The sequence below is a fragment of the Mauremys reevesii genome, linkage group 2 (assembly GCF_016161935.1).
Source record: "Mauremys reevesii isolate NIE-2019 linkage group 2, ASM1616193v1, whole genome shotgun sequence".
Taxonomy (NCBI): Eukaryota; Metazoa; Chordata; order Testudines; family Geoemydidae; genus Mauremys; species Mauremys reevesii.
Window position 1 is genome coordinate 252,250,078 of NC_052624.1, and position 14,105 is coordinate 252,264,182.

At 42.0% G+C, this 14,105-nt stretch overlaps 1 protein-coding gene across 5 annotated transcripts in view; it reads left to right on the plus strand.

The window, feature by feature from the left end:
- FZD6 (frizzled class receptor 6) overlaps positions 1 to 9,552 on the plus strand; it is a 41,013-nt gene extending 31,461 nt beyond the window's left edge. For all 5 annotated transcript variants that reach the window (XM_039526330.1, XM_039526329.1, XM_039526333.1 and 2 more), the window contains 4 exons: positions 456 to 1,473; positions 5,547 to 5,695; positions 7,009 to 7,449; positions 8,749 to 9,552. In XM_039526330.1, the coding sequence (XP_039382264.1) occupies positions 456 to 1,473; positions 5,547 to 5,695; positions 7,009 to 7,449; positions 8,749 to 8,917 (1,777 nt within the window). In that variant the 3' untranslated portion in view covers positions 8,918 to 9,552. The remainder of the gene's footprint in view (positions 1 to 455; positions 1,474 to 5,546; positions 5,696 to 7,008; positions 7,450 to 8,748) is intronic.
- Positions 9,553 to 14,105: the final 4,553 nt, after the last annotated feature.

Here is a 14,105-nt window from a genome sequence, read left to right on the forward strand (position 1 = left end):
GTTTACATATATATATATAAACAATTTTGATGTGGAATAAGACCAGTAAAGAAACAACTGAAAAATGTCTTTTTTTAAATTTAAGAATCTGAAGTGTTTCATAACCAGGACCAGCTTTAGGCACCATCAAACCAAGCACATGCTTGGGACGGCACAATTCCAGGGGCGGCCCTGTTCATAACCAACTGAATACAAAACCAAGGTTTTCTAAAGAATAGTTAGCTTGTGTTCAACTGTTCTTCTAAACTTAACATTAAAGATTTTATTTGACTCTGCTAAAAGTTTTTTCTAAGTGCCACCTGATTTTGATCTCCTAAGCTAAGTTTTGGATCATGTATAAAAATATATTACTCGGAAACAGTTTTTTTCACACTTAGGAAGAATAGCAGTAAAATAAGGGAACACTTGATAGTGGAAGAGTATTAATGTTCATGCACTTTTCTTAATCTGTGTAGACTTGAGGATTGTGATGAAACTGCTCCTGTCACTGCTGCTGTAACCACAAAGGTCCATGGAACACAGAAGACCCCAGGGCAGGCTCGAAGGGACTATGGATTTTGGTGTCCACGGCATCTGCAGACCTCCAATGGACAAGGCTACAAGTTTTTGGGAATTGATCAGTGTGCACCCCCATGTCCCAATATGTACTTCAAAAATTATGAGCTGGATGTTGCCAAAAGCTTCATTGGAATAGTTTCAATTTTTTGCCTTTGTGCTACTCTCTTCACATTCTTAACTTTTCTGATTGATGTTAAAAGGTTCAGATACCCAGAGAGGCCAATCATATATTATTCAGTCTGTTACAGTATAGTGTCTCTGATGTACTTCTTTGGCTTTTTGCTGGGAAATAGAACTGCTTGTAACAAGGCAGATGAAAAGTTAGAAATTGGTGAAACAGTCGTTCTTGGCTCTCAAAACAAAGCCTGCACTGTCCTTTTTATGGTTTTGTATTTTTTCACTATGGCAGGAACGATATGGTGGGTGATTCTTACGATCACTTGGTTCCTAGCAGCAGGAAGAAAATGGAGCTGTGAAGCTATTGAACAAAAGGCAATGTGGTTCCATGCAGTTGCATGGGGCATACCTGGTTTTCTCACCATTATGCTTCTTGCAATGAACAAAGTTGAAGGGGACAATATCAGTGGAGTTTGCTTTGTTGGTCTCTATGACCTGGATGCATCTCGATACTTTGTCCTTTTGCCTTTGTGCTTTTGTGTTTTTGTTGGTCTCTCTCTCCTTTTAGCTGGAATTATTTCTTTAAATCATGTGCGGCAAGTCATACAGCATGATGGCAGAAACCAAGAGAAGCTAAAGAAATTTATGATTCGAATTGGAGTCTTTAGTGGCTTATACCTGGTACCACTGGTGGCACTTCTTGGCTGTTATGTTTATGAGCAGATGTATAGGAGAATCTGGGAGACCACTTGGGTCTTTGACCATTGTGATCAGTACCATATTCCCTGTCCTTACCAGGTAAGGAGTAATGTTTTGTATAATTCATATTGTGTTAACATAAAAAAGACACTGAGATGCATTATGATATTTGTAACAACATTTAGTGGGTAGACTGTAGGTTAAGAAAGCCAATGAAATACACAAAATATAAAATTCATAGACCAGTTAACATTTAAATAAACTGACAACCAATATTTATGTTGAAATCTCCAGCTAATCAGGTTGGTGGCACTTAGCACTTAAAATCTTTTTAGAGTAATGAGTTTAAATTTTAAAATTTTAAGTTATTTGAACTTAATTATAAAAAAATTGTTCATGGTAGAAACTTTCTGCATAATAGCAGCTATTCCTAAAAACTACTGCCCCAAATTTTCTAATTTAGGTGCCTAAAGTTACTCAGCATTTCTGAAAATGAGGCTGCCTTGAAATATGTACCTAAATATGGATTTAAGCAACTAACCATTCGAATTAGAACATTTTGGTCAGAGCCACATTTGATTAAAATCAGTTTTGTCTTTTCTTAAATTGTACAAGTACAAAATACTGAGCTTTTCACTCTATTTCTCACAACTATGACTACATATGTGCTAGCTGATTTTTGGTTATGTGGACTTAAGTTTTAGAAATTTTGAAAACATATATCTTAAATTGCTGAGATGTTCAGGTTTAAAATTTGACTTTTGATTTTAAAATTGTCTTCAGAAAGACTTTAATGTGCATACCAACTGCACATATGCAGTACTCTCTACGGATTTATTTTGTTTCTAATGCATAAAATTCTATCATGTCAAGTAATTTTGGGTTTATGCCTCTCTATTTATGAGCTGGTGTTTAAGAAGGAAATATCAGTAAGAAAACTGTTAGTTTTTCATGTCAAGTTACAAACTTCAGTTGCCTTGCACCCCACCATTAATGTTTATACCGTAATGAGCTACCATAAAAACAAGGAAAATAAACACAAAATTCTTAGAACGTTAGGCCCTGATCCTGCAAGTTTCTGAGTACCGTCTACTCATATTGAAGTCAATAAGAGTTGAGTACAGCCCCTCATAGGACTGGGTCCTTAATTCTTATTCTTGCTCCCATTTAAAGTCAGTGACAAAATATCCACTGTCTTCAGAGGATAAAGCATTGAGCCCCTTGTCAACTTAAACTTAAACCTTCCAAAGTAAGGAAGTTCAGAGCTGAGGTATCTATTCCTTCTTTAACAAATTTGCCTTGCAATGCTTAAATATAGCAGCACAGGTAATAAGAAATTAATGACATAATTATCAAGGATTATTTAGCTTATTGGAGAGAGTAAATAGCAACAGAACAAACATATGCAATCAAATATTACACCAAAAAATATTACAATTGGATCTGTTCCTTTGTGTTGTACTTGTTGTTTTCCAGTGACAAAAGCCTATTAATTACAGAGTGGCTTCTATTTTTACTCTGATTAGTTCAAAACAAAACCAAAAGCTTCAGCTTCAACAATTATTGGTTCCTAACTAACAAAAAGAGTGACTAGTGCTTTGAAGGCCAGGATACAGAGACAAGTGGATTAATCAAGAAAACATAAATTAAATTTGGGGTATGGGAGAGGAAGTTAAATAACCACTTAATGAGTTAAATGTCTCAGCAACTGTGACCCTGTTCTGCACACAGGTGGATTAATGTTGCAATAAATGGCAGAAAACGCTGGTATATGGTCAGGGGTGAAAGTAACTGAAGGGACTTACCGGTAGAATCATAGAATTCAAGATCAGACGGGACCATTATGATCATCTAGTCTGACCTCCTGCAAGATGCAGGCCACATAAGCCGATCCACCCACTCCTGAACTAATTCTCTCCCTTGACTCTGCTGTTGAATGCTCCAAATCATGATTTAAAGATTTCAAGTAGCAGATAATCCACCAGCAAGCGACCCCTGCCCCATGCTTCGGAGGAAGGCGAAAAACCTCCAGGACCACTGCCAATCTACCCTGGAGGAAAATTCCTTCCCGACCCCAAATATGGCGATCAGCTGAACCCCGAGCATGTGGGCAAGACTCTCCAGCCAGACCCTCTGGAAAAGGCTAACAATATCCCAACGTTGACCCTTTGTACTAATTACCAGTGTGGCACGTTATTGACCTATTGACTAAACCCGTTATCCTATCATACCATCCCCTCCATAAACTTATCCAGCTTAATCTTAAAGTGATGGAGGTCCTTCGCCCCCACTGTTTCCCTCGGTAGGCTGTTCCAGAATTGCACTCCTCTGATGGTTAGAAACCTTCGTCTAATTTCAAGCCTAAATTTCCTGACTGACAATTTATATCCGTTTGTCCTCGTGTCCACATTAGCACTGAGCTGAAATAATTCCTCTCCTTCCCTGATATTTATCCCTCTGATATATTTAAAGAGTGCAATCATATCTCCTCTTATCCTCCTTTTGGTTAAGGAAAACAAACCGAGCTCCTCAAGTCTCCTTCCATACGACAGGCTTTCCATTCCTCGGATCATTCTAGTGGCCCTTCTTTGTACCCGTTCCAGTTTGAATTCATCCTTCTTAAACATGGGAGACCAAAACTGCACACAATACTCCAAATGAGGTCTCACCAGCGCCTTATATAACGGGACTAGCACCTCCTTATCTCTACTAGAAATACCTCGCCTAATGCATCCCAAGACCGCATTAGCTTTTTAACGCCACATCACATTGCCTACTCATAGTCATCCTACGATCAACCAGGACTCCTAGGTCCTTCTCCTCCTCCGTTACTTCCAACTGGTGCGTCCCCAGCTTATAACTAAAATTCTTGTTAGTCATCCCTAAATGCATAACCTTACACTTCTCATTATTGAATTTCATCCTGTTACTAATACTCCAGTTTACAAGGTCATCCAAATCTCCCTGGAGGATATCCCGATCCTTTTCCGAATTGGCAATACCTCCCAACTTGGTGTCATCTGCAAACTTTATCAGCCCACTCCTACTTTTGGTTCCGAGGTCAGCGATAAATAGATTAAATAAAATCGGACCCAAAACCGAACCTTGAGGAACTCCACTGGTAACCCCCCTCCAACCTGACAGATCACCCTTCAATACGACCCTCTGCAGTCTCCCCTTTAACCAGCTCCTTATCCACCTCTGGATTTTCATTTCGATCCCCATCTTTTCCAATTTAACCAGTAATTCCTCATGCGGTACCGTATCAAACGCCTTACTGAAATCAAGATATATTAGATCCACCGCATTTCCCTTGTCTACGCAGGGCCAGGGTCCTGAGCAAGGGTGGGAGACCTCAACTGGAAAGGGCAGGGCCTCAGGCGGAAGAGGCAGGGCCTTTAAATCACCGGCCTCTTTAAATCACCACCACTACCCCGGGGCTCTGGCAGCAATTTAAAGGGCCCGGGGCTCCGGCTGTGGTAGCAGGGGCCGGGAGCCCCGGGCCCTTTAAATCACTGCCGGAGCCCCATGGTAGTGGTAGCTGTGGCGGCGGCTGGGAGCCCCAGGGCTCCGGTGGTGATTTAAAGGGCATGGGGCTCCAGCTGCTGCCAGGAGCCCAGGGCCCTTTTAGATTGCTGGCCTGGGGAAGCTGCCCCCTGCTGGTACAGTTGGCTGTGTGCCATCTCTTGCCAGTACACCGGACCGAACTGGACTGGCTTACTTTCACCTCTGTATACTGTCCTGAGGCTCTCTGAAGATCCTGATTCATGTAATTAACTCTAACTCATCCACTCCATCATCTCCTCTGTATCCAGAGGAAGCTCCCAAATATGCAGTGTGTCGCTGGAGAAACTGCTTAATAATACTGTTCCCCCCTCCAAATAATCATTTCTTCCAGTTTTTTAAAAATTCTCCCCTTATGCCTCACCTCCTGTCCACATCTTCAGCTACATCTCCATAAGCAAAGATTAACCAGATCTGACTTGACTGTGCATGTTTTAGTTCAGTCCATAGTGCGTCTGAATGCAGTATAGCATAGTTGGTGTAAAATGGAAAGTACTTCAGTATGCTCTTGTACATGCTTTCTGTTCATTTTCTGCACTTTGTCAAGAGTCAAAGTGTGCGTGTGTCTGGGTGTGCGTGTTTGTTTATTAAACTTTGTTATCTTCCAGGCAAAGGCATTAGCTAGACCAGAAATATTTTTGTTTCTCATGAAGTACCTGATGACGTTAATTGTTGGCATCTCTCCAGTATTCTGGGTAGGAAGTAAAAAGACCTGTTCTGAATGGGCCAGTTTCTTCAACAGAAATCGCAAGAGAGAGTAAGAGCAACTCTTTGTATGTGGTACTGATAAGCTTTAAAAAAATGTATTTGTAATGTGTCCCTTTAAATATATGTCAGGTAATATAGAAAAAATATTGTTGTTTACTCAGGGCCCAATCCTGCAGTTGGACATAAGTAAAATTCCCACTGGAGTCAATTCAAGTTTTATCTGTGCAATGACTACATGATTAGGCCCTAATAATGTAGAAAACATACTTTCCTACTGATTTGGTCCTTTAAATTGAGCAAAAGGGATTTGCTGCTTTCAACACTGACTAACATGGCTGTAGCTTTCACTTAAATTAGGGAAGACCGCTTGGCCCATCAACTCTGACTCCTTTCATTTTCCAGGTCTGCTGCTTACATCATTTTCACTAATGCTTTAACCTTATCTTGCGGTGATAGTCCCTCTACCATTTTTCTTAGTAGCTTACTCTGCTGCCCTAATTCTCTTACTATTTCTAATGTCCTACCTCAATTTTTTCTTCTATTGTTTCAGACCACTGTGTCATCTTCTGTCCCCTTCTGCACAAGAGTAATTCCATTCCTTTATTTAAACTTACCTAGAGTTCTCTTTTGTAGGAGATGCATGGGCCATATCCTTTTCAGTATAAGCAGACTATAAGTGTAGGTCTCATCCCTTGTAATTATTGTATCCTTTTCTTTTCCCCTGATTTATTTTTCTTTAGATTTCCTATATTCTTCCTAAACTGCGAATGTATTTTTAGAACTCTTTATTTCTGTGGACTTGCCCAGCCCACATTACTTTGGTTTTCTTTAGCTCCTTTTATGTTAAGTCTGCATTCCAGGATGGTGAGCTTATAGCTTCATTTCCATCTCCCTACTTTTCCATTTCCTGTATAAGTCTTTCTTATGGTTCAGCTGTAAACTTCTTTCAGCTAAGTGATTTTAAAAATGTTGCCCATTTCATAATATTTACCATTTTTATTTCACTTTTAACAAAGTTTGCTTTAGGAAAACTTAATTTGGTGACATAGCTACCTATGAGCTAATCCTGCTCTCCTTTCTCACGTGGTTAATCTCATTCAAGTTATTGGAACTATTTGCAAGAATGAGGCATGTAGGATTTTGCTCTGTTTCTGTAAATTTAATTGCTCCACATATATAATTACCTAGTAGCCACACACCCCAGATTTCCTCCCAATCATCAGAATTGGTTAACATTAGCGCCAGGTTTGTTGCATTAGAGCCACCCCCTTTGTTACTTCCTTCACATTTTGGAATAAGAAGCAATCTTCCGCTGAGTCTAAATGATCTTTGATGAACTAGTCATATGCTTTTGTTTTTCAGTCCAATCAGTGAGAGCCGAAGAGTGTTGCAAGAATCATGTGAATTTTTCTTGAAGCACAATTCTAAAGTTAAACATAAAAAGAAGCACTACAAGTCCAGTTCACACAAACTGAAGGTTATTTCTAAGTCTATGGGGACTAGTACAGGTGCTACAACAAATCATGGAACTTCTGCAGTGGCTATTACTAACCTTGATTACTTAAGCCAAGAGAACTTCACAGAAATTAAAACCCCTCGAGAAACTTCTGAGAAGGAGCTGGAGGCAGATGGAACATCCACCCAGAAAGTGGAGGAGGGGGAGAATGCTGGTGGTGAACATGTCCTACAAATATTATCTACTTCTAAACTGGCTATGGAACAGGTGGAAAAGAGCAGCAAGGCAGACAACACAGTTGATATGATTAGCTTATCTGAGAGTGTGAAAAGAATGTGTGAAGGAAGGTAAGATTCGTATTTTTTATCTAATTTTGGACTTCAGTTTTCTGGTGTATGTTCATACTACCAATACTATGGTATATTTTTGTGTCCTTTTCCTTTGAAGACAGATTGTCCAATAACTAACAATAGCTGCAAGGAAAAAGTAATTCTTATGAACGGCCTGCCACCTGGCCATGCCGATGATGTGTTTCTATAGGAGGATAGATGGTTTGGGGGGCGGTTTCGGGCAGAGGTTTGACGCACTAGAGCTATTATCTTGGGATAGGATCTGCCTTATATTTAGGGCCCCACCAATTTCACGGCCATGAAAAACGTGTCCCGGACCGTGAGCTAATCCCTTCCCCTTGAAATCTGATCTCCCCCGGGCTGCTGGAAGCACCCCAGCCAGCGGCTCCTAGCTGTGAGTCCCGGCTGGGCTGAAAAGGGACAGGACTTGTCCTTCCCCTGCACAACCGCTCTTGGGAGGAGATCAGACCCACCTCTGAGTGTCTCCCCCTGCTGCAGGAAGCTCTGGGACTGGGTAGTAGCCCCGGAGGTTCCTGCAGCCAGAGGAGATTTGTGGAGGTTGGTCTGATCCCCCACCGAGAGCGACTATGCAGAGGAAGGACAAGTCCTGTCCCTTTTCAGCCCGGCCGGGACTCGCAGCTAGGAGTCCCTGGCTGGGACACTCCCAGCAGCAAGGGGGAGATCAGACCCACCTCCACCTTTGGAAGACTCCTGCGGCTGCAGGAAGCTCTGTGGTTGCTGAAGGCAGCGCAGAAGTGAGGGTGGCAATCCTATGACTCCCCTACAACAGCTTTATGACCTCCCACAACCCCATTTTGGGTTGGGACCCCCATAGTTACAACACTGCGAAATGTAAGCATCTGAAAATGTGAAATTTACCAAATTTCAAATCCTATGGCCATGAAATTGACCAGAATGGACTATGAATTTGGTAGAACCCTACTTATATCGCTGAATAGTGACCTCTAAGACAAATAAAGGAACAGCACTGCAAGGCTTTGAAAAGCATTCCCTATCCAATGTTTGCCAAGATGTCTGTGGCTGCCATACAGCTTCTTTGGATGGGTGGCTGGCATAAAAAACATTAGTGATGACCATCTGGACTCAGGAACACAAAGGCCTATTAAATGGCTAAGGAAAGAGTATTCAGAACTGTATTATTGTCTTTTAAAAGGAGTGTTGTAAGTTCAATGTATATTACCATTTTGTTGCTAAATGTGTTTGTGTTTCAGTCTAAAACATTATATGCTTAAAATTGTTTCAGTGTGTTTTGTTTTTGTTTTTAATTACATATAGGGTATCTCCTAAAAGTGATTTTACTGAAACTCATCCACTACAAGTCAGTAATTCACAGCTACCCAGTGTTTCACAACCAGGCAGTACCAGCGGCTCCATATCAATGCTTGTCCACTCAGCTTCAGACACTAGAAAAGATCAGGATTCTGGAAACAGTTCAAATCCTTGAAAGATTACAATTTCTATATGAATGATTTCAGTTTATGAAACTGTTATGGGTTTGTATTACACTGGAGATTACTGATGCTCTGTGCCTTGTAAAAATACCACATACATATCCCTTGTTTTGCACTTAAAAGTTACACTACATAGTGGGCTGGTCTAGCAATAACCACTGTATTTAACCTCATAAGAGAGTAATGGAAACTGAAGTTCTAATAGCACTCAACTGGGCAGGTCAGCAGTAATTTAAGAGAAAAAGAAATGAGAGAAATAAATCTTTTTCTCTTCCAATACATGAACATGCTGTTAAATAACAGTAAAATAATTGATGGAAGATGGTTGCGTTATTTTGAAACATAAAAATTTAATTTGCTTCACTGGCATCTTTCAGTCTTCCTATTAACATTTCTTTTTAAAGTAACTACATCTTAAACAGCTGTGTCCTTTAGAATAAGTAGAAGTTACACAAATCTATGGATATCTTTAATGTGTAAATGTCTCATGATGTACTAATCTTAGCACTGTATTATGGTTGTTTCTACACTGAATCTGAAAAGGACTCTGGAATTATAGTGATTTATTTTGTAGTTAAAAATGAATCTTGTAAATAACTTATTTTTATAAACTCAACATTAAGAACTACTGTTTTGTTTATGTTGCACAAATCTGATAATTAAGGTGCTTCCTTCTCATACCAATAAGATCAAAAATATTGTGCTGATAAGAGACATCATTTCCTTCTGAGCAATAGTCATTACGGGATAATATAAGCATTAATATAACCTCCACATCTAGAGCAAGATTGTGTCTGGTCCTTCCACAAATGAGAAAGGAGAGACACTTTTACTTTTGCACACCTACTGTTACCCCCAAAACAGACCCAGGGTACCCATCTATTTTCCCATTCCCAAGTTTACCAGAGTTCCTTTCAACATAAGAACAAAAGAACATAAGAACGGCTGTACCGGGTCAGACCAAAGGTCCATCTAGCCCAGTATCCTGTCTACTGACAGTGGCCAATGCCAGGTGCCCCAGAGGGAGTGAACCTAACAGGCAATGATCAAGTGATCTCTCTCCTGCCATCCATCTCCATCGTCTGACAAACAGAGGCTAGGGACACCATTCCTTACCCATCCTGGCTAATAGCCATTTATGGACTTAACCACCATGAATTTATCCAGTTCTCTTTTAAATGCTGTTATAGTCCTAGCCTTCACAACCTCCTCAGGTAAGGAGTTCCACAAGTTGACTGTGCACTGCGTGAAGAACTTCCTTTTATTTGTTTTAAACCTGCTGCCTATTAATTTCATTTGGTGACCCCTAAGGTAACCTACTAACCTGTTACTCTATTTCTGCAAGGTAAAAAGTGGGCCTGCCCTAGAGGAACTACTTGGGTTCACCAGGTTCTCTTCAAGAAACTCCCCAGAATAGCTTAGACCTGTTATCTCTGGGAGGACATGGATACGGCCTTCCATTCTAACTAATTGACACACAGGCAATACCTTTTCTAAAACAAAGTATTTTTTATTTATCCTAAATTATATTCCCTAATACAATAATTACTCCTGGGGGAATTCTGCGCCACTGTGCATGCGCAGAATTTATGTCCTCTGCAGATTTCTTTGTTTCCCCACAGAAAAATGACTTTCTGACTGGTAAGCAAAGGGAAGCCACGAAAGCAGTCATGTAGCCCTCCCAGGAGTATGTTTCAGGTGCCCTGGGCAGCCGGCAGAGAGGTAAATCACTGTGGGGTGGGAGCAGGACTGTGGAAGACACGGTCATGGCTCCTACCGTGCTAGGCCTGGCTGAGCTGGGGAGGACGGGACTTCCTCTTCCTCTGCAAGGCATCCGGTGCCGGGTCAGACCCACCCCCAGATTTCAGTTCGCATGAGCACATTCCAATTGTCAGTTTATTAACCTCAATATTATGGTCTGCTGTTGCCACTATATTTCCCTGCCAATTTAGTTAATCCTACCTAATTTCCCCCCCTATTTTCAGCTAATGGTGGCAAAATGATGCCCACCCAGGGCTGTGCTGAGAAAACAGAATAGAGTAGTTCAAAAATCTCTGCTATCACTACACAAGGGCTGAGCTAAGGGATAGCAGGAGTGGGAGAGATTTGTTTCACTGACCGTTCTCCTCAAAAAGATGCATCCTTTGTGCATTCTGTACAGGAATGGTGCAGGAGGTGCAGCTCCACTTCAGAAAGGATGCTTCCCAGAGTTTCTGCTGGAGTGGTGTTCCACTCACCCCCAGTGAGGAGGCACAACAAAGCTCTAAGTATACAAGGACAGCATGTTCTAATGCTCATTTTTCTAAAAATCCAATATTAAAGATTCTCTGTAGAGAAGTATGATCTTGCAGAAAAAGCAACTTTTGAATATTAACGTGCAAATCCATCAGATGAGGTTTTCACTTAAAACAGGACAATAATGCATTTTCCACATGCCATAATTTTTTTCATGCTTTAATGTTTGTATATATAGAAATGCCACGTTTTCTTTAGATTTTTTTGGTATTCGGGCCCAAGTCCCCAGCTCAGAGTAGTCCTTACTACCGTAGGTAGTCCTGTTGTTTTCAGTGGGACAATGCACATGAGTAAGATGACTGGTGTGGATAAAGGTTGCAGGACAGAGCCCTTTGGGTGAAATTCTGTCTCCAATGAAGTCAGTGGGAGTTTTGCTGTTTCAGTGGAGCCAGGATTTCACCTTCCATCTGTAACACTAATGTTGATACATTCTATAGGGCTCTTCTGCATTTTGCCGTACTGTTAACAGGAGGGCTCTTAGTGTGACATATCCACTTTGATAATGTACAGTGAGGCTGTTACATTCCACTTTGAACAGATTTTTGGGGGAGTGGTTTGAACACTCAAGCAAAATGGCATAACAGAAAGGTCATGTAAATACTCATTGAATAAGAAATTGTAGTTCTGATAAACCAAAGTTACTTGTTACATCCAACGTATATTGAAATTTGAACGTGTTTATGTTATATTGTGTCTTCTGCATTTTATAATTTGTAATTTATTGCCTTAAATAAGGGATGTTCTTTTTTTAGTGTTCCCTTTTTATTTTTAGCACACAATATTCTTGCTGCTGAGATAGAGAATGAGAAAAATCTGAAATACCCTCTGTGAAGAAACACACTAAATATTCTTTATTCTCTTGTTCTGTTTGTAAACTGAAAACTTTATATATATTTTTAATAGTTTTGTTTTTACTATCTTTGTTAGTAATAAAAGATTATATTGTACAATAGGAGCTCCTGAGTTGATTTTTTTGTTAATACTTAGTTGGCTTTATTTCCCCTATTGTCAGTATCTGAGCACCTCACAGTCCCCAGTGTGTTTGTCCTGACAACACTTCTGTGAGAGAGAGAACTATTATTATCCCCATTTTGTAGGTGGGGAAATGAAGGATAGAGAAACAAAGTGACTTGCCCAAGTTAACTGTAAACGTGTGGTGGAGCAGAATTTATCCTAACCACTGGACCATTCTTCTTCTCTCTGGTCCTAATCAAAGGCCTCCTTTAGAGTACAGTAAATATGTACTCACATAGTGTCATATCGGTGTAGTGTTCTGTCAGTGCACAAGTACATGTCAGTAGTTTGACTTGAGATGCTTTTCTTTTCTTGTAATACTCATTTAAAAAAATAGAAAAAGGACTAAAAAAGCACTAAAATGTTGAGTATAGTAAATACTTTGGATTTGTATTACACTGCATTCTCAAAGCACTGTACAAATGTTAACGAATTAATAGTCACACCTTTTGAGGTATTGTATGTATTCTTACTTTCTGTGTCTGATTCTCCATCTGTAAAATAAGTGACTTGCTCAAGACAGAATCTCAGCAAGTCAATAGTAGAGCCATATTTTAGACCCCCGCCATGACACAACCAGTTGAACATGAGCTCCTAGTGCAATGCTGTAGCTAAGATGACGACATGATCCTTGGATATATAATCAGGGGAATATCAAATAGCGGTAGGGAGGTAGTATTATGGCATTAGTTAGACTATTACTGGAATACTGTGTCCATGTCTGGTGTCCACGCTTCAATTTTTCAACATCCTTTCTGGAGAGGCTTCAGAAAAGAGCTACAAGAATTATTCAAGGTCTGGAAAACCTACCTCACTGTGAAAGGCTCCCTCAAATCACACAGCCCCTAGCTATTCCCCTGCCTGCAGGGGCGGCTCTAGAAATCGGGCTGCCCCAAGCAGAGCGCAGCCTTCCCAGTCGCGGCGGGTACCCTCTTCCTGCTCCAGTTGAGCTCCTGCCGGCATGCCTGGGCAGGGCCACCGAGCCCGGACAGCCCCAGCTACCCACTGCCTGCACCCCGAGCTACTCCCCTGCTTGCACACAGCCCCGGCTACCCACTGCCTGCACCCTGAGCTACCCTCTGCCTGCACACAGCCCCGGCTACCCACTGCCTGCACCCTGAGCTACCCCTCTGCCTGCACACAGCTCCTAGCTACCCCCTCCCTGCACCCTGAGCTACACCCCTCACTGTGCACAGCCCCAGCTACCCCCTCCCTGCACCCTGAGCTACACCCCCTCACTGTGCACAGCCCCAGCCACCCCCTCCCTACACCCTGAACTACACCCTCTCACTATGCACAGCCCCTAGCTACCCTCTCCCTGCACCCTGAACTACACCCCCTCACTGTGCACAGCCCCAGCTACCCCCTCCCTGCACCCTGAGCTACACCCCTCACTGCACAGCCCCTAGCTACCCTCTCCCTACACCCTGAACTACACCCCTTATTGTGCACAGCCCCTAGCTACCCTCTCCTTGCACACAGCCCCAGCTACCCACTGCCTGCACAGCCCCAGCTACCCCCTCCCTGCACCCTGAGCTACACCCCTTACTGTGCACAGCCCCTAGCTACCCGCACCCTGAGCTACACTCCTCACTGTGCACAGCCCCTAGCTACCCCTTTCCTGAACCCTGAGCAGTTTTCAAACTTGGAGCTGAGCACCCCCCACTTTGAGATATAATTTTTGCTTGCAGCCCTCCTCCCCACCCCAACCCAGACAAGCTGGGTGGCCTGCTGAGGTTAGTCAGGGGGTGGAGCTGGTGGTCCCTCGCTGGGGCCCACCATGCAGATTTGACCCTACAAAATAGAAGTCAAACTACACCTATGGTGCCACCCCTCCCGGCCCGGCACCCTTCAGGGCTAAAGCCCCAAGCT